Below are 25,940 nucleotides of genomic sequence, written 5' to 3'. Positions count from 1 at the left end.
CTTGAAAAAAAAGTCTTCAAACCGGTGTGAGAAAACCACAGCTTCAAAATTAGAATGCAATCTTGAGAATTGTAATATTTCTCAAAACTGTACATAATAATCGGTTCGGGGGGGGGGGGGGACCCAGTTTGATGAACATTTGAAGAGTCCCTTGCGTCCAATAAAAACAAAAGAATTTTGCCGCATTTTCCATCAGACGAACGCGGGCAAAGCGGGCCCCGTCGCTTACCAAGATGCAAATGGGCGGATTTGAAATGCAAGCCTCTGTGTGTTCTGCTTGGCTACTTTAATGTTGTATCTATGCGAGGGATTATTCTCTCTACAGAGGGGGGGGGGGGGGGGGGCTGCTGCGTTTGAATGGAAGCGCCCTCAAAGTAGCTGCGGCTGCTTTCAATGGCCTCCAAACAAGATTAGAGCCGCGCCTGCCCTCGGTCCCAATCCTGCGCATTCACACAGAGGCGGAAGCAGCCGGTGTGACAGGCTTTTCTGTTTCGACAGCGAGCGGGCGCAGTCGCCGCCGCTTTTCCGGGACGTTTGAAATTGAGAGGTCGCGGCGTCGGACAGAAAGAAAGTCACACACCCCCGCCCCCGGCCTCCGCCGTCGCCCGCTGCGATGTTGGGATAGCGTCTTCATTGAAAATGCCGGGATCAATTCACGCTTTCCACCATTTTGGCACATATATCACAGTGTACCTTAATTCCCCGCCCGCAGAGCGCGTCTGGTTTTAATTTGTAAAGTAAATATCTGAATATTTGGTCCATACATACGCCGCAGCTGTGTAAAATCCCCAAGTGCCCACATTGAAACACGAGATATTTACAAAGGAAGACGGTACACAGAAAGAGTTTAACGCCAGCGCTGCGCCAACGCTAGTGCGAACGCTAGCACCGTGCTAACGCTAGCGCAGGGCCGATTAAAATATATCTTACCGGTAAATATCACTGAGACACTCCAGTAACACAGCAGCAACATGCTAGCACCGACGCTAACAGGACCGGTTAAAATAAAACTTACCGGTAAATATCACTGAGACGCGCCAGTAAAACAGCAGCAACATGGGAGCACAGCGCTAAAGCTAGCACTAATGCTAACAGGGCCGGTTAAAATAAAACTTACCGGTAAATATCACTGAGACACTCCAGTAATAAAGCAGCAACACGCTAGCACAGCGCTAGCACCAACACTAGCAGAGCCGGTTAAAATAAAACGTACCGGTACATATCACTGAGACACACCAGTAACACAGCAGCAACACGCTAGCACCCACGCTAACAGGGCCGGTTAAAATAAAACTTACCGGTAAATATCACTGAGACACGCCAGTAAAACAGCAGCAACATGGGAGCACAGCGCTAAAGCCAGCACTAATGCTAACAGGTTAAAATAAAACTTACTGGTAAATATCACTGAGACACTCCAGTAATAAAGCAGCAACACGCTAGCACAGCGCTAACGCTAGCGCCGCGCTAGCACTAACGCTAACAGGGCCGGTTAAAATGAAAATTTCCGGTAAATATCACTGACACCCCAGTAACACAGCAGCAACACGGTAGCGCCGCGCTAGCACCAACGCTAGGAGAGCCGGTTAAAATAAAACGTACCGGTACATATCACTGAGACACACCAGTAATACAGCAGCAACATGGGAGCACAGCGCTAAAGCTAGCACTAATGCTAACAGGGCCGGTTAAAATAAAACTTACTGGTAAATATCACTGAGACACTCCAGTAATAAAGCAGCAACACGCTAGCACAGCGCTAAGGCTAGCGCCACACTAGCACTAACGCTAACAGGGCCGGTTAAAATGAAAATTTCCGGTAAATATCACTGACACCCCAGTAACACAGCAGCAACATGCTAGCGCCGCGCTAGCACTAACGCTAGCAGAGCCGGTTAAAATAAAACGTACTGGTAAATATCACTGAGACACGCCAGTAATACAGCAGCAACACGGTAGCACGGGGCTAATGCCAGCGCCCCGCTAGCACTAACGCTAACAGGGCCGGTTAATATAAAACTTTACCGGTGTAAATATCACTGAGACACGCTAGTAACACAGCAGAAACATGCTAGCACTAACTAAATCACTTCCTCGGCACATAGATTCCACCGATCTCATTCTTACCTCTTCCGCCAGAGTGCCCCCGAGCGGCCGTTAGAAAAAATACACAAATGAGCCGCATCACCGCATAAACCGTGTAGAAAAAAGTGGCGGCTTGTAGGCTGGAAATGACGGTCCGATCATGTCCGTGCCACAAAACCTCACGTTTAAAGCCTGAAGACAGGTCTAGGTGGAGACGTTGAACTTTGACCTTGACCTCGGCTAACTTCGGTGGGACATGATTGGACGTGGAAAAATTTACAGGACGGGCTGAAGAAGTGTTTTTTAAAAAACGTAAATAATTTGACTTGAACTTCAGCTCCTTCAATCGAGCAATTCTGCGATCAACGGTCTCCACAAAGTCTCTTTTATAATGTACATAGATTTGAAAAATCTACAGATGACGTCAATCACATTATGGTGAGTTCGGCTTGTCCCGCACACTTCTTAGATAACTACGGTGTGTTTTTAGCAATTGGTTAAATGAGACGGAGTTAAAAAAAAAAAAAAAAAAAAAAAACATGGTTTTATCACCAATAATACCTACCATTTTAATTATGTTTAATGCCATTTTCATCATCATATTGAACACTGTCCAGTAACTTCCTGTTAAAGAAACTCGCTGATGATTTTCGTGACATTATGACCAGCAATTTGCGAGGAGTCGTCAGATGAATATTTACACTGACGTTTCATCATTTTCACCACGCTTGTAATTGAACGTCTTAACATGCCATATCTGTCATTGTGAACAATTAGTTATTATTATCAGAGCAAATCTTAATGGGGATTCGAAATATATTAGTGAAACAATACGCAGCTAGCTTGCTAACTGAATCGTGTTATGCTAAATGCTAACATTAGCCACCAACGTCCACCCTAACCTTGCAGCTCATATTTTGCTCTTTGCAGTTAATGTACAACCTCGACGGGACGTAGCGTGAAACCTAAATGAAAATAGAATCCGCCGATTTGCAAATCACGTTCAAGCTACATGCGGTGGTTCCGCACAGCCTCGTCTTATTTTGGTGGGCTCGTTTCCTGGGGCGCACTCCCGGTACTGTAGCTTGTTTTATTGTTTCGGGCTGGGCTTGGCAGCATCTGGAGGGACACACATTCTCGCCCACCTGCCGCTAATCCATAATCACCGGGTTTGAAAGAGGCTGCCGGTTCAATTTCTGCTTCCATCGGTGCTACTTCGGCCTCTCCGCCTGTGACTCTTAACTTCACGTCTGACAATTGCTGTTTTTGATTCCCTGTTTTTCACTCCGCCAGAGCTTAGCAAACTTCTCGTCGCGCTGTCCCTCGTCCCTCGTCCCAAGTCTCTGGTCTCCACAAAGAACCCAAGAACACCCTCGTCCCAAGTCTCTGGTCTCCACAAAGAACCCAAGAACACCCTCGTTCCAAGTCTCTGGTCTCGACAAAGAACCCAAGAACTCCCTCATCCCTTTGTCATAAGCTTCCTGGACTCTGTTCAACCGGTGTACAAGTAACCTCTGCTATTTTCAATGAACTAACCACTCTCACCGTACGTTTGCAGTACTTTAGACACCCGCAAAAATATATTTCATGGAATCCACGACAAAGAGGCACGGCGGTCGACTGGTTAGAGCATCTGCCTCACAGTTATGAAGTCTGGGGTTCAAGTCCCAGCCCCCCTTCCTGCGTGCGTTTTCTCCGGGCACACCGGTTTTCCACCCACATCCCAAAAACGTGCATTAAGCATTTGTTTGAGACTCTAAATTGCCCATAGGTGTGATTGCGAGTGCGGCTGTTTGTCTTGATGTGCCCTGCGATTGGCTGGCGACCAGTTCATTGTGTACCCCGCCTCCTGTCCGATGACAGCTGGGATAGGCTCCAGCACTCCCCGCGACCCTCGTGAGGTTAAGCGGCTCAGAAGAAAATGGATGGATATAGGTTGAAAATGATTTGCAAAGCCGCGACTTTGTTCACACGCTTTCAACCCTGCGATTTATGCGGTGATGCGGCTAATTTGTGCATTTTTCTTCTCACGGCCGCAACGGGGGGCACTCGAGCGGAAAAGGTAAGAGTGAGAATATATGTGCCGAGGAAGTGACTTTTACCGGTACGGCCCCGTTAGCACTGCGCTAGTGTGTCAGTGCCGTTGTCTCCGTGATTTTTACCGTTATGATTTTATTTAACCGGCCCTGTTAGCGTGGCAATAGCATTGGCATTAGTGCATCGCTACCGTTAGCACTGTCCTAGCGTTAGCGCTAGCATTAGCGTTAAACTCTAGGTGTACCGTCTCTGTAAATATCTCGTGTTTCAATGTGGGCACTTGCGGCTTTTACACAGCTGTGGCGTATGCATGTACCAAATGGTATTTCCTTTACTAATGTACTTGGTGAGTCTTATAACCAGGTGCACTCTGCAGGCCGAGAATCGCGGTACACGAGACATCCACATGGCATAAGAAATTCATGGATCGTTTTGATAAAGGGTTCTCATACAAAAGTGTATTATTTACTTTTCCGCAGAACTATCTATTAATTTCCAGTTGTAAGAAATTTGATTGGAAAGAGACTTTATTGACACTGTAGTTCCTGAATACCAATAAAAAAAAAATACCTGAAAAAAAGGTTTTGCTTTGTGAAAAAGAAGAGTTTTTATATTCCCCTATTGACGAGTCGTCGTACTGTATACTGTACTGTACATTTTCTGTATGTTCAACGTGTATTTGAATACCCAGACGGGCGCCCGTATTGTTTGGGCAGCCTTGGCAACAGCCGGCGGCGAAAAGTAAACATTTGCGCAGCCGATTGTGCTCTGGCCCCCGCAGAGCGAGGCCCTTTTGGCAAAAAATAGGATTCACACAGTAGATGTAAAGTGCGCACACCGGCCACGGCATTGACCTCACCCCGAAATATGTATTTATTTTGTGAGCAAAACATTAGAAACGGCTCTCGGCGTGAGATAGACGCGCAGCTACAAGCGCAGTACCGAGTAGCCGAATCGGAGCAGGTGTACCTGGGAGCGCGTCCAAGGATTTTTTTGGGCGCCGCCGTCGGCTACGTATCGCCGCACATTTCTGTCCGATTGCGCTAACGTGTTCCCTTCCCTGCTTAAACCATTGGATTAAGTAGGGCCTGCATCTATTTATTTGTATTTTTTGAGGTCCTTCTTTGCCCGGCCTGTGCCTTTCGTGTTCCGTAGACGGCCCGTGAAAGTCGGTCATACTTTGAGAGGAGACGGAGGAGACCTCTGTCCGTTTTGATGGGAGGAGGCTTTCTTCACCGGGCTGACGGTGGTCTTGCGCTGGGACTTGCACGGCTTGATGCTCGACTGCGGCCGCGATTTCACCGCCGTCTGCGGGGGGGGTCACATCCGAGATTCAACTGTCGATCGCGTTCAATTATACAAAAAACAAAAATTGCTTTGGTGATTTTAGCACCATCTGGTGGAGAAAATAACAAATGAACACTAAAACTCACAATTACTATTCCCCACTATTTTATTTTTTTTTTTTTTTTTATTTTTGAGTCAACATGAACTCAGCATTTGATATTTCTCGACTCAAACGTGTTCCCAAGTCTACGTATCATTTACTTTGTACCCGGTACGTGTACTACAACAGTCTGATGCCAGCTGTCACTGATCACGACTTGTAATATGGGTGCCGATGACGTAAAATAGAATTTTAAAAAAATAGTACGGCATCGTGACTGCAATATTATCTAACAAAAAAAAAAAAAAGAAACAAATATGTGTAAAATGTGAATATTTTCTATGGGCTCTATTTCAGCCCAAATAATACTGATTAGAAGTGTACAAATGTATCATTTTTTGTAAGACAGTGGGAACACTATGAAATTAAGCAGTCATAAATTATGAAAAAAAGAAAAGAAAAAAAAAAGAAAAATCAAAAGGTAATTTTCTCCATTTGGACATGTCAAATACTAAATGGGGGCAAAGATAATAGGGGGGGTTAATATGATAAAATGAAGAGAAAAGCAAAATGAGCAACAGCTAATCAATGTTCAATCGAGTCGAGTTGAAGAGGGCGGGAAATAGTGCAAGTGTCAAAGGTCAGACATACTTGTGGGATGTTGGGGTGAAGGGGGGCGCCGGAAATGATTTTTGCTTTGTCGTGTTGATGGCCGCTGCCCTCTCTTGTCTGAAAGAAGAAAAAATCAAATAATAATAAAATGACTATTCATCATATATGATATTATTATATTTAGTCATATAATTTCTATTACCAAAATAAAAAATGACCTTACAAAATTAAGAAAAAAGTTTCCCAACAGAAATGTAGAACATTTATTACAATGTTTGTTTGTTTTTAAATGTGGGACAGTTACATATTTATGCGGGGTGGTACGGTGGAGCAGCCGGAAAGCCTCACAGTTCTGAGGTCCCGGGTTCGATCCCGGCCTCGCCTTTGTGGAGTTTGCACGTTCTCCCCGTGCCTGCGTGGCTTTTCTCCGGGTGGTTTCCTCCCACATCCCAAAAACATGCAACATTGATTGGACACTCTAAATTGCCCCTAAGTGTGATTGCGAGTGCGGCTGTTTGTCTCCACGTGCCCTGCGCTTGGCTGGCGACCATTTCAGGGTGTACCACGCCACCTGCCCGTTGACAGCTGGGATAGGCTCCAGCACTCTGCGTGACCCTCATGAGGATAAGCGGCTAAAAAAAGGAATGGATGGATATTCCTGTGGCTTCTCCACGCCACAAATTACGTAAACCGGTTAGTGTACAATCACGGGTCCAGAAAAATAGAAACATGCTTTCAATGAACCCGCAGCTGGTTCGTTTTATTACTTTCAACGTCAAGTTGCGTTTGAGTTGCGCCGGTGGGGGAGTGCCAAAGTGTTCTACGTTGACGAAGTGGACCCGCTCAGCACGCCGTCTTTTATCGTCCGAACGTAAAATGCGTCCGCGTGTGCTTTGTACCACTCTGGCGGACGTGGAAGGCGCAGAAGACGCGTCGCTGAGGTGGGCGCGGCTCACGCCGTTGCTTTTGGTCTCCGTCGACGTCCTCGGGGAAGCCGTCCTGGCGACGGGGGGAGGGTCTCGGCTTTGCTTGGGGTCCTGCGTGCCTGTCGAGGACGCCGGCGTGACACGGCCTTGAAAACGTTTTTCTTGCTTGGGTAACAACAACAACAACAACAACAACTTCCGCAACGTTAACAACTGCACAGATCAAATTTACTGGATCTATTTTTTACGTGACTTTTACTGCAGTCGTACTTTACAAATGATATTGATTTAGGTTATATTATAATTAGACCATAACACACTACCTTACATCTGGAAATAATTTGGCTTTCCATCGTACAATTATTATTTTCCGATAAAAGTACATTTTTATGGTCGCGTTAGAAATTAAAACTCTAATCTCAAACTCATATTGCTAACAATATTAATTTTACAAATAGCAAAAAGAATACTTCTTAGATATGGTGTAGCTACATTTGTTTCAAAATATGAAAAAGGCTATTCATAGATTAATATTTTACAGGCGTACATAATGTTATGTCTCTTAGGTGTAAATACATATTGTAGTAACAATTAAAAACGTCTGCATAACATCACAAACTAGTTAATTTAGGTTATATTATAATTAGCCCATAACACACTACCTTACATCTCGTAATAATTTGGCTTTCCGTCGTACAATTATTATTTTCCCATAAAAGTACATTTTATGGTCGTGTTGGAAATTAAAACTCTAATCTCAAACTCATATTGCTCACAATGTTAATTTTACAAATACATTTGTTTCAAAATATGAAAAATGCTATTCATAGATTGATCAATATTATACAGGTGTACTTAATGTTGTGTCTCTTAGGTGTAAATCCATATTGTAGTAACAATTAAAACCATCTGCATAACATCACAAACTAGTTAATTGCAGCTCTACGTGTAACGAAGTGTGCATAAGAATGAAAAGTCTGCACACCCCCGTCCAAACACCAGGTTTTTGTGATGTATAAAAAAACGGCAGCAACTTTTTTTTCCCCAGCATTGTTGTGACTTCAAATCTTTAAAACTTTTTTATGTCTCCCTAATGAGATGTAAACATTCTTAACTGAGACAATGTGATTGCGATAAGATGAAAAATTTGTACTGAATGTAAAGCTACCATTTAAAGGGCCTTTGCTAAATAGAAACCTGAAGGGAAGAACGGTGAAGCAGCTGGAAAGCGTTGGCCTCACAGTTCTGAGGTCCCGGGTTCGATCCCGGACCCGTCTCTGCACAGTTTGCATGTTCTCCCCGTGCCTGTGTGGGTTTTCTTCGGGCACTCCGGTTTCCTCCCACATCCCAAAAACATGCAACATGAAATTGGAAACTCTAAAATTGCCGCTCGGTGTGATTGTGAGTGTTTGTCTCCATGTGCCCTGTGATTGGCTGGCAACCAGTTCTGCCCAATGACAGCTGAGATAGGCTCCAGCACTCCCCGCGACCCTCGTGAGGATAAGCGGCTAGGAAAATGGACGGATGGATGGATAGAAACCTGAAGTTTTATGCGCTCAGCACTGATAGGTATTTAAAACCATTCATAATTCCATCCACCAAAAATATTCCTGAATCGTGTCGCGTCCACGGCAACGCTTTACGGCAGGGGTCACCAACGCGGTGCCCGCGGGCGCATGGTAGCCCGCGAGGACGATTTAAGGCGCCCGCGAGGCATGTTCTAAAAATACCACAGCTTTAAATTTTGAATCTGACTTATGTTATTCACATTTTCTAAAATACCTGTAATGTCACGTCATGCAAAAAAATTAAAACAAAAATATTTTATGTACGTATAATGAACTATGAGTGAAGTTTGCTGCAAACAAGTCATGTAGCCCTTCGTACAATCAGTACTCACGAAGTAGCCCTCAGCCTCAAAAAGGTTGATGACTCCCGCTTTACTGCATATTTGCGATTCATGTTTGTTTTTGAAAAAAAAAAGAACTTTTATGAGCCAATAACCAAAAATGAGTTGAAGCCATCTTACTCTTCTCCTGCTCGTGGAAGTTGTGCATCATCTCCAGTGCGTTGAGAGGCATGGCGGGCGTGCTGGTGTCGCCCTGTTTCAACAAAACGCACAACTCCCCGGTGAGGGCCCCTCGGTTCCGGGCCCGAGAGCGCGACGAGTCCGGCGCCTTACCGTAATCCACGGGTTGTCTCGCAACTGATTGGCCGACATGCGGTACGCCGGGTTCTCTTTCAGGAGGCACGTCACCACAGTTTTTGCTGTCGACAAAAGTCCAAACGGCGTCGTCAGGTGCTTTTCTCTTTTGTCACAAACGTTTCCTCGCTTACTTTAAAAGCCGCGTGCGACTTTTAGCTCGGGGGTCTTAACACGGACAAGGGAATCTGAGATCAAGTGTCACCTGCATCGCTGACTGTGTCCCAGATGGGGGAGGAAAATTGGACTCCTATTGTCCTAATCTCCTTAAGTCGGTTTTCTTTCGACTTGGACACAAACGGAGGCTCCCCGCACAGCCTGTCGGGAGGACGCAGATGAGACTCGTGTGGTCGGAGTCCAAACCCCCATCGATGTGTGTGTGCGCGTAAACCCAAAATTGTTCATACTCACACCAAAATGTGCGTTCCAGTCCTTTTTTTTTCTTTTTTTTTTAAAGTGTTACATGAATATCTTCTGACTGGAAATGACACAACAGTATTGATACTGTCGTTATACAGACAATTCTGAAGAAATGCGATTTTTCCCACCCTCCTAAAGTATCTTTAGGCCCGATCAATGGCATTCTAAACCAGTGATTTCCAACTTTTATTGGGCCAAGGCACATATTTTACAATTGAAAAATCCCACGGCACACCTACAAAAGTAAATGTCACCAAAAATGCATAGATTAATTACTTCCTGTACTTCCTGCCATCTAATAGAAGAGGATTTTTTTTTTGTTCTGTCTGTCATTGTGCCGCACTGTCATAAGGAGATGAATAAAGATGGATTATTTCTTGGAAATAAATGTTTTAGCAATTACATAACATTGGATAACTTCCCACAGCACACCTGAAAAGCGCTCACGGCACACTAACGTACCCCGGCACACTGTTTGGGAATCACTGTTCTAAACGATGGACCTTTCCGACCCGTCAATCACTCGTACAATAATAAGCCAATCAGATAGCCGCATTGTCTTGACCCCTTGGCTTGACACGCCCCTCTCGCCGTATTGTCCCACAAGCAATGCCGGTTGTCAGTAGCGTGCGCTTGGAAAAGTTAAAAGTTACGAAGAAAATGGTCCTCAGACGCGCTTGGGGAACGTGCAATTCTGATGAAAGGTTACAAGGGGCCCCGCTTGATTCATTTTCCAAAGCCTAAACACAGTTGACGACGTGTCCACGATGGATTAAGGCTCGCGGAAGAGCGCACGTCCAACTAAATGTGGACAATATCAAGAGAAATGTCTATTTGCCTATTAATATAACATCAGACTTTTAAAACAGAGCACTGGATTCCATTACGACCCAAGTCAAATACACCCACTCCCTTCTAAAGACTCCAGTGATATTACTCGTGATCTTCCCAAGTAAAAAGTACTCACCCTGCTTTACATGCGCAGTACGATTCCACTATTTTATCCTGTTGAAATTTGTGAGGCGTCAAACATTTTTTTGCATCAATCGCCAAGATTTCGCTGCAACGCTGACATTGCGTCCTGCTCCGTTCAAAATCTTAATTCCGTGTACGTGAAATAGTTGAGACCTCTCTAGAACTCTCTTGGACAAGACTGACGCACTTGGCAAAATTATCTGGAATACGTGATCGAGAATCGACTTCAAACGTGTTCTGTTCAATCGCCATTTTGGAAGCTTGTGGGTCATGGCTAAGGGGGCGGAGCTTAGGATTGCCATCGGAAAGGTCCATTGTACTATTAAGACGTTGCCTTAATCAATCATTCCCAGGCATGAATAAAGTTGGTCTTAAATGTTAGCGTATACTTACAAAATATACATAATGACTCCGACGCTCCACATATCACACCAGTGTGTGTAACCGCGTTGGCTCATCATTTCAGGAGCTGCAATTAGGCACACGGAATCATTCGAAAATGACGACGTGACATTTACGGCAGCGAAAAAGGCCGTCGTCGTCATCCCGAGCGCGGTCGTACCCATGTAGATCGGCGTCCCGCAGATGTCCGACAGGATGTTTTCGCTTCCGACGCCCAGCGTCTTCACCGACAAGCCGAAGTCTGCCACCTGGTTGGAGGAAAGGAAAGAGCGTTGTCTCGTTGTTCCAACGCAATTTTTAGAGAAGTCCATCCATCCATGCATTTTTTTTTTTTTTTGCCGCTTATCCTCACGAGGGTCGCGGGAAGTGGGGGCACACCAATCGCAGGGCACATCGAGACAAACAGGCGCACTCACAATCTCACCTATGGGCAATTTAGAGTGTCCAATTAATGTGGCATGTTTTTGGGATGCGGATGAGGAAACCGGAGTACCCACCCGGAGAAAACCCACGCAGGCACGGGGAGAACATGCAAACTCCACACAAGCGGGTCCGGGATCAAACACAGGACCTCAGAACTGTGAGGCCAACCCTTTCCAGCTGCTTCACCGTGCCCCCCGTTGTCACTTATGTGTGGTTAAAAAATGGAAACATTTCAGTCTACAAGATCTCCACTTGAAAGCTGAGAAACATATGAGAGGCTGTCTCGGTATGCGTTTAAAAAATGGAACGCTCCGGGGCAAAAACAAAACAAAACAAAACAAAACAAAGGACGTTCCCACGTGCTGGTGCTCCAACGTTGATCGTTCCAACTCTGTTACGACGCTTTTTACATTCACCAGCGTAGAAAAACGGCGGTAATAGCGGAAATCTTGAAACTTTAAAATTGTACGTATCATAAATGTATTTATTCACGTGGGAAATGAAACAGTCCCAAGAAGTGTCTCTTGAACTTTGTTGAAAAAGGACTAAAAGACAATCATCCATCACGTGCGTCACACGTCGTTTGATAGTAGTTGCGTTGATCCACAACAATTGTGATTTAAAACATTCATTAGTGTCAAACAAGCTAACTGCTAATGCCTAACAATTGGTTTCCATTTCAAATAATTGCACAACAACAACAAAAAGAATAACTATTCACGCACAAAAAGTAAAGTAGGCGTTAAAAGCCACTCCTTCGCAGCGCGGGTCACGTTTACGCGTACGAGTGCACGGAGCTAACAAGTCGCATGTGCTACGTAATGTAGCCGGGTTCCCTTTCAAGCCGCACGCCACGGATTGCGCAGCTGCCTTGTTATGAATGCGCGACACGCTGAGCTCAGCCGCTAGTTTGTTTTAAGACACTGCTGCTTTACTTTGGTACGTGCGTTCGAGACCAGAGGGAGGCTGTCTTAATGAGAGAGAGTTAGCGCTAAATATAGCGCCCGAGGTGGGTGAAGCGGATTGCGACGCAGGAGGAGGCCGAAAAGTTTTGGAAGCTTACCTTGATGTCAAGCTTGCCATTGTAGTCCTCGAGAGAATTTTTCACCAAAATGTTCTCCAGTTTCAAATCTCGATGCATTATGTCTGCGGGTTACACAGAAATATGTTTTATACATCCATAGGAAGATGCGGCTTGGACACTTTGTGTAAATTTGAGTGTCTCAAAGCCTGATTTCAATGTTCAAGAACTGAAGAAATAAAAAAGTCGATTTTAAATGAACTTCACGGCAGGAGTTCCTCTTTACAGTGCAGTGTGCTGTAATATCTGTGACTTTGAGCGTGTGCATCTTAAAAAAGGTGGAGTCTGACCTGGTGAGCGACGTGTGCGTCAGTGAATGACAACAGTAGATTGTCAGCCGGTGTGACTGTAAAAACGTGTGTATGAATGTGCTCATTCGATGTTCGTTTTAGTAAAACATTTGAAAACGTACTAATGTCTAAACTCGACTAATTGTGGGGATATTACAATACGTTGAAACTCGTGGCAGTACTGTAATTCCCGGCCTACAGAGTGCACCTGGTATAAGCCTCGGTACACAGAAAAGAGTTTCACGCTAGTGCGGCGCTAGCATTAGCGCACCTGGTTATAAGCCTTGGTACAAAGAAAGAGTTAAACGCTAGTGCGGTGCTAGCATTAGCAGAAGGCTAGCATTAGCGCACCTGGTTATAAGCCTCAGTACACAGAAAGAGTTCAATGCTAGCACGGCGCTAATGCCAGCGCCGCATCACCGCATAAACCGCAGGGTTGAAAGCGTGTGAAAAAAGTCGCAGCTTGTAGACCGGAAATTACGGTATGTGATATCATATGAGCTAACATCAGTACACTACCTTGCGTTTGCATGTTGTTGTCACATTGCACCTTTTTTTTCTCATAACCGTGGAATGATCCCAAACTTTGGAAATTCCGTTTTTTTGTTTTTTTTTTTTTTATGAACTCCTTCCTCCTGGCGTGTTGCTTAACTTATTTGTGATCCCTTGAAAGCTTTTTTTTTGAAAAAAAAAAAAAAAAAACAACAACATCGCAGCTTCGACTTTGTTTGGTAATCAAATTATTTGATGCCCTTCTCGAACCAGAGACAAACAGAAGTTCGCTACTTTTCTTGTGAAGGTAGGTGATGGCGTCCGCGAGGCATCCGATGATGTGCCTTGCCTCCTCCTCTGGAAAGAAGCGTTTCTGCTGCAGGACCAGCTTGAGTTCGCCTCCGACACACAGCTCGGTGATTAAATATGTCATCTGAGAAGGAAAGCGAGCACGCAGCAGCCTCCTCAGCGCCACCCCGAACGGAAACATGCAAATCAGGCGAGGCCGACTCACCTGAGCCGTTTCGTAGATCTCCTCCAGGCGTAATATGTTCGGGTGGTCCACTTGTTTGAGTATTTTGATTTCTTGCTCCAGCATCTTGATCTTTGTACTTCCCGGCTGAAAAGACGCACAGCAACATCTTTCTTGTCGTTTCCCGACAAGAGTCCAGCTCTCCACTTGCCTTCTTCGACTTTCTTCACACCGAGTACCACTTGAAAAAATATGCTTGCTCTCTCCGAGTTTGATCACTCAAACGATTTGATTCAGATGTATCGCACACATAAACGCGAAATAAAAACTTTGAACTCGAGACTTGTTTGAAGGCAAAAAGAGGGGTGTCAAACTCATTTTTGTCACGGGCCACCTTGTAGTTATGGTTTCCCTATTAAACCATAAAAATCTTCAAAACTGCGTCATCACGTGAAATGTATGAACTCGTTTTGGAATCAAAAATGTAAAGTGTAAAGTGTTTTCCAACCAATGTTGTACGGTAACAATGCTTGCAATATCTCAATGTTATCACTTTCAATATGACAATTTGAAATTTTGGTATATTTTAACAACAATGGTGTCACGAACCTCCGGTGCGGGGCCGGGCCCAAATGCAGGACTCCAAGACGAGGATATGATGTTCGGCGTAGTTTTATTTAAAGTGGAGGTCATACACGGTGTAAGCAGTCCGAGGAGGCGGAGGCACAAAACGCTTAAGCAAAGCCGGGATCCGAAAACGTGAAGCGAGGTCTGATGACTAGGAGACAAACTATGATCGAGGATTTGACTATGGAACATAAACTAAGACAGGACTCAACCGAGGTAGCACAGAAACACTGTCACGAGCCTACCTCAATTGTACACTGTTTTCAGTAGTGGCAATTCCTACTGTCAGTGAATGCAACTCACTAACTCAGGGGACAACAAACTGGCAAATCCCAAAGACAAAAACTCCAACTTAAATACACGGTCTATATACGGTCCCAATGTGAAACAGCCGTGAGCGGTGACACGTGTCACCGCCTAGAGCAGTGGCCACGCCCCTCTCGGCCGTGGTCCAGCCCGGATCATGACAAATGGTGGAAGTTGATGCACATGATTTGCCTGCACGGACCACATAAAATCAGGCGCCGGACGGGATCTGGCCCCCGGGCCTCGTGTTTGACGCCTGTGCTCTAAAGTTATTTCCGCAAAAAGTTCAAAACGACCGTAACAATATGCAGAGTTTGAACATTTAACATTCAGCTTGTCGCGGCGCTGCAATTATCACACTCCGAGGGCCACGAGGTTAACGTTCCCGTGCGGTTCTAATGAACTCACCTCTGCCTTGCAAACGGTCTTGATGGCCCATTGGGTCTGCGTCCTATTGTGCGTGGCTTCGTACACCACCCCGTAACTGCCGTGGCCCAATTTCTTCCCGATCGTGTAGATATCCTTTCGGGGTGACAAAACGCGGCGTTTGTAATCTCCAAAGGCAGCGGGGGATGTTTACCCAGATTATGTCTCGCAATTGAGGATCATTTGGATGACTTAATCACGAACAAGAATCGCAATATCTTGTCCCAATTTAATCCCCCCCCCCCCAACTCACTCTCTGGAAGTACAGAATATAACCGCGGTAATTTCCATTCAAATTACAAATGATGATTTTGCGTCTGCAGTCGGTTTCAATCTCAGGTCTAATTAACTCACTCATTATCTGCGTGCACGCAAGGCTAAGCAATAATGCTTTGTGTGTGGCGAACAGGAGAGGAGTTAAATCTTCCGGTAAAGCAGCAAAATGAACTTTGGTACGGAAGCGTATTGCTGCCACACCAAAAAAAAAAAGAAAAAAAAAAAAGGGTCGCTATCACGTTATAACGTGATATGTTTCACATTCTAATGTGGATGTGTCGTGTTACAACATGATATGGTACACGTTATAATGTGGTTAATTACACATTAAAATGTCAATCATTTCATGTTATAACGTGAAAAGTTTCACAGTATAATGTAATACATTTCATGTTATAGTATGAAACTTTCATGTTATAACATGGTATGTTTCACATTATAATGTGGATGTGTCGTGTTATAACATGATATGTACACGTTATAATGTGGTGAATTACACATTAAAATGTGAATCATTTCATGTTATAACGTGAAACTTTCATGTTATAACGTGATGTTTCACATTATAATGTGGTTAATTACACATTAAAATACAAACCATTTCATGTTATAACGTGAAAAGTTTCACGTTATAATGTAATTCATTTCATCTTATAGTGTGAAACTTTCATGTTACAACGTGATATGTTTCACATTATAATGTGGTTAATTACACATTAAAATGTGAATCATTTCGTGTTATAACGTGATAACGTAATTCATTTCATGGTATAGTGTGAAACTATCCAGTTATAACATGATATTCTCTATGTTATAACGTGATTTGTTTCACGTTATGACGTAGGAAATAATAAATAAATACATTTCACCCCTCTTCACCCCACCCTCCGAAAAGGCAATTACTTCCGGTTCCCCTATATGTTCTGCTGCATTACCACATGTTCTTACTCTATGAGTATCTATAAGAGGTTATCTTCGGGTACACCACGACTCCGTAGAAAGCTCACCAAATCCATGTTTTGTGCAACCCTCAATGAGAGTCCGCTTCTCGCTGCGTCTTCCTGTATGCCACCTTGGAAGGAAGGATGTGAGCGACCACAAGCTCGCAACAAGTTGACGCCAACTTTTCAGGTTATAACGAGGAATTTATTAGGTTTTACCGTGATATGTTTCATGTTATAAAGTGCTAAATGACCTTATAGCGTGGTCATTTCACGTTATAACATGAAAGGTTTCATGTTATAAAGTGAAATTAATTGTTAGAACGTGTAATTAAGCACATTATAACGTGAAACATAAGACGTTACAACGTGATAGCGAACTTTTTTTTTTTTTTGGGTGTGGCAGCAATACACTTCGTTACTTTGGCTACACGTGGTGTAAACTAGTTGACAGATGCATGCAAACGGCGTCACGTTACCTCGACGTCAGCCTCGTTGGCCAGACGAATGTGCGGCACGTCCCTCTCCGAGATTCCTTTGGCCGCGGGGTTTTTTCCTAAGCCGCTAAATGTTGCCTCTGCCATCTGGAGACGGGGAGACATTACTTTTCTTTATTGTGCCTTCATTGGATAATAATTTGCTCATCAGGAAAGTAGCCGAAAGAGCAGTGGGACTGTTTTTTTTTAAAAAAAAAAAAAATAGTGCTATAGAATTTCCATCCATCCATTTTCTTAGCCGCTTATCCTCACAAGGGTCGCGGGGAGTGCTGGAGCCCATCCCAGCTGTCAACGGGCAGGAGGTGGGGTACACCCCGAACTGGTTGCCAGCCAATCGCATGGCACATAGAGACAAACAGCCGCACTCAACAATCACACTTTGGGGCAATTTTACAGCGTCCAATTAATGTTGCATGTTTTTGGGATGCGGGAGGAAACCGGAGTGCCCGGAGAAAAGACACGCAGGCACGGGGAGAACATGCAAACTCCGCACAGCCGGGTCCGGGATCGAACCCACGACCTCAGAATATGTGAGGCCAACACTTTTGCAGCTGATCCACCGTGCCGCCTAGTGTCGTTTAAAGATGTGCCAATATTGTGACACGTGGTAATAAGCAAAAGTGCTAATAATATATTCAAAGAGGTAAACATTCTTCTTGCGCAGCAAACATACACAAGATGGATTGAATTTTTTTTAAAACATTAATTTGCATGCTATTTCCATAATAACACTGATATTGAATTTATTAGTGAGTCACAAAATGATTGATCACCAACAACAGTTGTTAGTCATCAACAGCAACGACGAATACTTGTCATACAGAAAAACATTGAAGTATAGATAACCAAAATTGCGATATAAGAATGGAATTTACAGTTGAAGCCAGACTTTTACATACACTGTGCAATAACACACGTTTCATTTTTTGTCTCAATGCCTGGTACGACAATTCATGTTGAGTAAGGTCATAAACTGACAATAAGTAAAGTTATAATATTCTCTAAGAATTTATTTTTCTCATTATTGTGGCATTTAACAAAATGAAATAATTTTGGTGATCTTGACTGACCTGAAACAAACGAGGTTTTGTCTGATTTCACGTCAGACGGTGAAACAAAAAAATTAAATATGTGTTTTTGGACAGTGTATGTAAACTTCTGGCTTCAACTGTAAACCACAATAAACATGTTGCCTGACCCAAAGTTGAAACCAAAATATTACTGGGGGGAAAAAATGGTTTGTGTTATCCTACAACTGGTTTTTAGTACCGTAATTTCCGTCCTACAGAGCGCACCTGATTATAAGCCTCACCCAGAACATTTGTAAAGGAAATACCATTTGGTACATGCATAAGCCGCACCCGTTTAAAAGCCGCAAGTGCCCACATTGAAACCCACATTAAAACACGAGATGTTTACAAAGAAAGACGGTACAGAGAATTTTCAAAGTTTTAATAGCTTAGCTTATCTTAACATAGCACCAACATGGTAGCCCGAGCAAGGGCTAATTAAAAATAAAAACGTACCGGTAAAAAAAAAAATAGCCGCGTCAGCTACACAGTAGCAACACGGTAGCAAAGCCTTAACCGGTTAAACAAAAACATACCTAAATCACTGAGATGCGGCAGTAACACAGCAGCAACACGCTAGCGTGGCGCTAACAGGACCGTTTAAAAAAAAAAAAAAACATACCGGTAAAAATCACTGAGACACGGCAGTAACACAGCAGCAACACGCTACCGCAGCGCTAAAAGGGCCGGTTAAAAAAAAAAACCTAATGGTAAAAGTCACTTCCTCGGCACACATATTCCACCGCTCTCACTATTACCTTTTCCGCTCGAGTGCCCCCTTGCAGCCGTTAGAAAAAATGCACAAATTAGCCGCATCACCGCATAAACCGCAAGGTTGAAAGGGTGTGAAAAAAGTCGCGGCTTTTAGCCCGGAAATTACGGTAATTTAGGAGTGGTCTGTCATTACTGTGAAGAATTCCCTAAGAGCAGCATAATTACTACGTTTTTTTGTTTCTAAGAACACATTTTCCAGATATGGTCTCGATGGGTAAATGACCACCTGTCAGTAGCACCGCCCCGGAAATCTGAAACGTAGGTTTCGAAAGGTCCGTTCCCGAGTCAGCTGTGCGACTTCATGAAATAAATAAGTCGAGACTCCCGTCCCCGACTTAATACCTTCAGTGTGTAGCTTGTCATTTTTCGAATCACTCGTCTATGACCCGAGCGCCGTCTCCGTCTGAGCCCGCATTAACCGGCAGCGCAATTTAACCGCCTTGAAAAACAGTCTCTGTAGCCAAATTAAATGTAAAGCAATTATCAAGTGATGACTGGGCGCGATGAAGTGGATCCACCACACGCGCGCCAATTAATTATTAACAAGGAAGCTGTGTCTTTAACCTCTTCACTCCGGTGCATCATTTGAGCCCTGACAGCGCTCTAATAACAGGCCTGTCTTTGCCATTATCTGCCGTCTATTCTCGCGTCAAAATGATTGTGACAGCCTCTGGAAATTCCAATCACCGCAATCATATCTCATTTGCGGAAGGTGGACGCGCGTGATGAGTGTATCAGCGGGGAGGCGAAGGCTCCGGGATCCGGGAGGACAGACGGTTCCGCCGACTTGCCCCTGTGCGACCCCGGACGGGCCCTTCCGTCGAGCGGAAGCTCGGAATTTCCCAAATGAAAACGACTCGAATAATCCAAACCGCGCAAATCTACGCAGCGTCTGAACCAGTCCGAAGCGTTCCCGGACCAGTTCGAGATGGTACGCTTGAATATGAACGGAACTTTAAACAACAACAATCTATTCGGTATTCGGTCTGTATTTTTTTGTCTAAGCGGTACAATCTCAATAGGATGGAACACGGGTGTCAAACCCAAAGCCCGCGGGCCAGATCCGGCCCACCGCAAGATATTATGCGGCCCGCGGAAGCAAGTCACCCACGTGAACTTCGATGATTCTTGTGAAAATCTGTACCAAGATTTCTACAGTGAAGAAAAAAAGTATTTGAACACCCTGCTATATTGCAAGTTCTCCCACTTAGAAATCATGGAGGGGTCTGAAATTTGTCATCGTAGGTGCATGTGCGACTGTGAGAGAGATCATCTCAAAAGAAAAATCCAGAAATCACAATGTATGATTTTCTAAATGATTTATTTGTGTGGCTGCAAATAAGTATTTGAACACCTGTCTATCAGCTGGAATTTTGACCCTCCAAGACCCGTTAGCCCGCCTTTAAAAGTCCGCCTCCACTCCATGGATTCTCCTGAATCAGATGCGCCTGTGTGAGGTCCTTAGCTGCATAAAGACACTTGTCCCCCTCATACATTCAGTAAGACTCAAACTTTTAACATGGCCAAGACCGAAGAGCTGTCCAAAGACACCAGAGACAAAATTGTGCAACTCTGAGAAATTGCCGAGAAGCTTGGTGAAAAAAGGTCCAATGTTGGAGGAACCGTTAGAAAATGGAAGAAGCTAAACATGGCGGTCGATCTCAATCGGAGTGGAGCCCCGTGCAAGATATCGCCTCGTGGGATCTCAGTGATCCTTGGAAAGGTGAGGAATCAGCCCAGGACTGCACGACAGGACTTGGTCAGTGACCTGAAAAGAGCTGGGACCACCGTTTCCAAGGTGACTGTTGGTAATACGCTAAGACGTCATGGTTTGAAATCTCTCATGGCACGGAGGGTTCCCCTGCTTGAACCAGCACATGTTTAAGGTCTGTCTTAAGTTTGCCAATGACCATTTGGATGATACAGAGGAGCCGCAGGAGGAAGTTTTCTGGTCAGATGAGACCAAAATGGAACTTTTTGGTCATAATTCCACTAACCGTGTTTGGAGGAAGACGCATGATGAGTTCCATCCCAAGAACACCATCCCTACTGTGAAGCACGGGGATGGTAGCATCATGCTCTGGGGGTGTTTTTCTGCACATGGGACAGGACGACTGGACTGTACTAAGGAGAGGATGACCGCGGCCGTGTATTGTGAGATTTTGGGGAACAACCTCTTTCCCTCAGTCAGAGCATCGAAGAAGGGTCATGGCCGGGTCTTTCAACATGACGACGACCCGAAGCACACAGCCAGGAAAACCAAGAAGAGGCTCCGTAAGAAGCCTATCAAGGTTCTGGCGTGGCCTAGCCAGTCTCCACACCTAAACCCAATAGAAAATCTTTGGAGGGAGCTGAAACTCTGTGTTTCTCAGCGACGGCACAGAAACCTGTCTGATCTCGAGAAGACCTCTGTGGAGGAGAGGGCCAAAATCCCTCCTGCAGTGTGCGCAAACCTGGTGAACAACTACAGGAAACGTTGAATTTCCTTTTTCGATTCTCTCTCACACAGTGGACACGCACCTACGATGAACATTTCAGACCCCTCCATGATTTCCAAGTGGGAGAACTTGGAATATGGCAGGGTGTTCAAATACTTATTTTCTTCACTGTAACTGCAGCGAGATGAAGTAGAAAAAACATCACTTTTGATTGTGCACAAGGTGCATTCACTGACTGCCAATAAGATACGAAATCACACTTCTTTTTCTTCTTGCACTTCCACTTCCGTTCGATGTTTAATCAGAAGATGTGATTTTGCTGCCATGTCCTCATTTTATAATGAAAAAAAATTGTGAAAAATAAATAAAGTGCTAAAGTCTTGTTTTGGTGCTTTGTGAGAAATGTTCAAGGTAGCAGAGAGAAAAGATGAAGAAGAAGAAAAATGATGCTTTTTGTTCACTTTTGCAGGAAAAAAAACCCAAAACAAAAAACCCAAGCGATCATCAAAGGAGGACAAGCACGCGTGCCGTGCCAAGCAGACTCTGACTGAGTCTGAGTCCCGTCTCCGGTTTCGGCAGGAAGTAATTACAAGCTGCGCTTCATTCAAGTCCAGTCCGTCGTCTCTCCGTCATCCCGTCAAGACAGCGAGTTCTGCTTAATTACACCGGACGTGGTCTTGGTTACGGATGGAGAATGCGGTGCAATTTTTTGGTGACTTTGGAGGAACTGAACCGTGGACTTGCAAAGGTTCGCCTCCATTGTCTGACTTTGCTCGCTCATCAAGTCGGGATTACGCCTATTTACTTTTCAGATATCGTTCTTTTGAGGAAGTAAAACCTATGGATTACTATTTTGCAGAAATAATGAACTCATACGGTGGATATAAAAAGTCTACACACCCCTGTTCACCTTGGAACTCTGCCATGGATGCCATCGTTGCACAATCTTTTTCTTGTTGTTCTGTCACAAACACTGACTTTAATTGGGGCATGCGGTTCTTTAAAAGTTGTCCTGTGGCCTCCTAGATCAGTCTTTGCTATTTTCTTGGGGCGCTGGCCACTCCTGCGAAGGTTCACGGCCGTTCCGTTTCCCCCATTAGTGGGTATTGGCTTTCACTGTGATTCGCTGGAGTCCTAAAGTTTTACCAGTGGCTTTATTGACTTGATGTGTCGTCTGTTCTTGAGTTTCTGGACGTGTCATTTTGTTTTTCAGATCTTTTGCCCGACTTCATTTTGTCAGACGGCTTCCATTGGGGTATTTTCTTGATGGAACGGGCCTGGAGGTGATCACGTTTGGGTTTGGTTAATGAAACTAGACTCCCAAAAGTATGTTGTCCCGGTTAATTTGTGATTTAATAAAGGGGGAAATGACGGTACTTTTTCCAGACAGAGGATGACCCATCACATTCATCCATCCATGTTCTTTGCTTATCCTCACGGGGGTCACGGGGGGTGCTGGAGCCTATCCCAGCTGTCGACGGACAGCAGGCGGGATACACCCTGAACTGGTTGCCGGCCAATCGCAGGGCACATCGAGACAAACACCTATGGGCAATTCAGAGTGTCCAATTAATGTTGCGTGTTTTTGGGATGCGGGAGAAAACCGGAGTGCCCGGAGAAAACCCACACAGGCACGGGGAGAACACGCAAACTTCACACAGGCAGGGCTGGGATTGAACCCAGGTCTTCAGAACTGTGAGGCCAACGCTTTACCAGCTGCTCCACCGTGCCACCCTGACCTAGTTTTGGAAGCAGAAATCAAGGGTCATGTTTTTCAACTATTGTTGACATTTGGTAACACAAAAATGCTTGCAATATCTCGTCATCATTTATGATATGACAATTGGAGATTTTGGTACGGATTTGAACCAAAATCATGGAAGTTGAGACACATGATTTGCCTCCGCGGGCCACACAAAATCGCGCGGCGAGCCGGATCTGGCCCACGGGCCTTGAGTTTGACACCTGTGATCTAAAACATGACAGTGGGGAAATGTGGAAAAAATAATAATTTGAGGGCGGCACAGTGGATCAGCTGGGAAAGCGTTGACCTCACAGTTCTGAGGACCCGGGTTCAACCCCGGGCCTGCCTGTGTGGAGTTTGTATGTTCTCCCCGTGCCTGCGTGGGTTTTCTCCAGGCACTCCGGTTTCCTCCCACATCCCAAAAATATGAAACAATAATTGGACACTAAATTGCCCCTAGGTGTGATTCTGAGTGCGGCTGTTCGTCTCTATGTGCCCTGCGATTGGCTAGCAACCAGTTCAGGGTGTAGCCCGCCAAGGCTCCAGTACTCCCTCGTGAGGATAAGCAGCAAAGAAAATAGATGGATGGATGATAATAGAAGAATCATGTCATAAATTGGTGTCATTTTATTTTTTAATGACACAAAACGCCCGGCATCTTAACAAGGTGTGCTGAATTTGGATTTCCGCTGTAAATCGATCAATCTCGGCCTCCCAAAATTCCACAGCGATCGCGTCTGGCACACGGAAACGACAGCGCAATCTTCAAGCGGCCGACCGCACCAACCGCATTTCAATCTCGGTCGCATTATCCAGCTAACGCTTTAATTATTGCGCAGAGGTTTGTTTTCTTAAATAGGCGAACGCATTCGGTTCGAGCGGCACTTTGGCTGCGCAAGCAGAAGATGCTAAAAAAAAAAAGAAAAAGAGCCGCGACATCAAACAAAGTCGCTCTTCCAAACTGCAATTAACGCGGAAGCGCAATCAATTTTGTCGGGAGTCCAAAAGTTACATTTTCCAAACGTGGAACTTCATCATTTATTGACAGCTCGGCTTTGATGACAAATGATAAACTTCACAGTCCTAATGAAGCGTGGAATTACATTACCTGATGAGGCAAGAAATTGCATGTTTAGAATGCAAATTTCGCACTCATCTTCGTCACCGAGTGATGAGGTTGAAACCTAATATCGCGCCGGCGGATTATCAGGGCTCGCCGTCTAAATCTTGATACGGCGAGGACGCGCCGCCGGCGGCTGCGTCGACTGGCCACTCCATTAGGTACACTGACGCGGAACCGTCGGTCCAGTGCAAGGCTGCCATCCGTTTGGGTGATTATTTTTTTTATTTCGTAAAATACCGAGCTATTAATCGGAAACCACAAACGATATCCGGGTAGGACAAAGTGCGGAGCGACTGCAATGCTGCCTTGAGATAAGAGCGACCCAACCTCCCGAGTTTTTCGAGATACGAGCCGTCTTTCGGCCCGATTGTTTTTGCTTCGACTTCGTAGCAAAATAGTTGAGATGCGCGCGAGGATGGTGGCGGTCAACACAACTAAACTTTAAAACGAGATAGATAGTGAGAAATTATTCAAAAAAAGAACAAAAAGGCCTCCAGATTTTTGATATTAGCAGTCACTGTGAATTGACGGGCGCGTATGCACCCGCGCAACGTCGCACTCGCAACTCTGCACAGTCGAGTTCGAAAAGTCACACGCGTAAAATTTGCTACGAGTAGTAGTATTGAAAGACGTCACTTATTTTGTGTAGTCTTGCCCGATGTTCCCTCTAAGCTGCGCCACTGCGCATTTGCGCACTTGTCGCACTCTCTCAGCGCACATGAAAACTGATCCAGCGCCACAGCCCGACGTCTTGTTTAATTTTTTTTTTTTTTTAACACGGAAGCACACGGTCTCGAACAAGCTGCTTGCTGCTCAGCCCACTTCTACTTCCTTGTTTACCTGACACCGCCCCCCTCCGCTCTTAAAGGGCTACACTAACAATCGATCAATAGGAGCCAATTTACAAAATGGATAGAAAACTCGCATCCGATGCAAAACTGAAAATAATTATTTGTTTTTGGGTTTTTTTTCCGTCGAGCGGAAGTTCGAAAATTGAAATACAAATAAAATAATAAATTAAAAAATATTTAATTAAGACATTTATATATATATACCTACAGTTTCAATGTATATCATCTTATATTAAAATGTTATATTTGTAATATATTTTTTTTACATTTTTTTTAACCCTATTTCTGGCGGCCATGTTTGCTGTCATTTGGCATGAAACACGATTGGCCAAAAATGGACGCAAAAAAAAAAGATCAACTTGTCAAACAATCTGCTCAGAGCTTTCCACATGTTGCTGCGAGATAAAGGCCACCAAATTAAAAAAAATATATGTAAGTATTTATATATGTAAATAAAGTTTGTTTTATGGGTTTAATCCCGGAAAAAAAAAAAAAACAACTATCTGTGCCTGTGCCTGGACAAATGCGGGCAGCGACAGAAACAAGTCCGATTCGGTTCCAAGGACAAGTCCAGAGAAGTCAACACATTTCCGCCCAAGCAGCCTCCAGCTTCTCGCAATATTAATTATTATAAATCATCGAGCCCCCTCCATAACGTCCCATTCAAAACACTCCGACCCCGTAAAATCACGATTATAACCCGATTGGCGAATGTTTTTTTTTCCTCCACCTCTTAAATCAATCATAAAGATACTGTACAGTGTCAATATTCCATTTTTCGAACTCGGTTGAATTTCTTAACCGGCGGTTTAGCTGCGTCGTCATGGCAACGAGTGGTGAAGCGGAACAAACGGCTGCTCCGAGGGAAAAAAAAAACGAAATAAACCCGCACACGTTCATAGAAATATAAATGTATAAAAGAGAGAGTTTTACAGCTAGTAATTTTTTTTTAAGATTCCGATCAACGCGTACCATACCTTGCGGGGTATTTCATTTTTGAAAGACTTCAAACGAGGGCTACGGGAAGTGAAGAGGGACCTAAAAGTCGTCGACTCAAGCATG

The 25,940-nt window shown here is 44.5% G+C and overlaps 1 protein-coding gene across 1 annotated transcript; it reads right to left on the bottom strand.

Annotated features, from left to right (window-relative positions):
- Positions 1-25,940, bottom strand: stk33 (serine/threonine kinase 33). Its single transcript, XM_061815285.1, has 14 exons — positions 25,856-25,940; positions 16,861-16,965; positions 15,147-15,260; positions 13,848-13,952; positions 13,628-13,766; positions 12,534-12,616; positions 11,208-11,295; positions 11,039-11,114; positions 9,456-9,568; positions 9,230-9,315; positions 9,077-9,149; positions 7,021-7,166; positions 6,161-6,238; positions 1-5,430 (listed from the first exon to the last, which is right to left on the bottom strand). Exons 1-14 carry the CDS (start codon positions 25,937-25,939, stop codon positions 5,296-5,298), a joined length of 1,425 nt encoding a protein of 474 aa, XP_061671269.1. The 5' UTR covers position 25,940; the 3' UTR covers positions 1-5,295.

Source organism: Syngnathoides biaculeatus, chromosome 3 (assembly GCF_019802595.1).
Source record: "Syngnathoides biaculeatus isolate LvHL_M chromosome 3, ASM1980259v1, whole genome shotgun sequence".
NCBI lineage: Eukaryota > Metazoa > Chordata > Actinopteri > Syngnathiformes > Syngnathidae > Syngnathoides > Syngnathoides biaculeatus.
The sequence above is the reverse complement of the archived record's forward strand: the minus strand, read 5'-3'. Positions and strand labels throughout refer to the sequence as shown.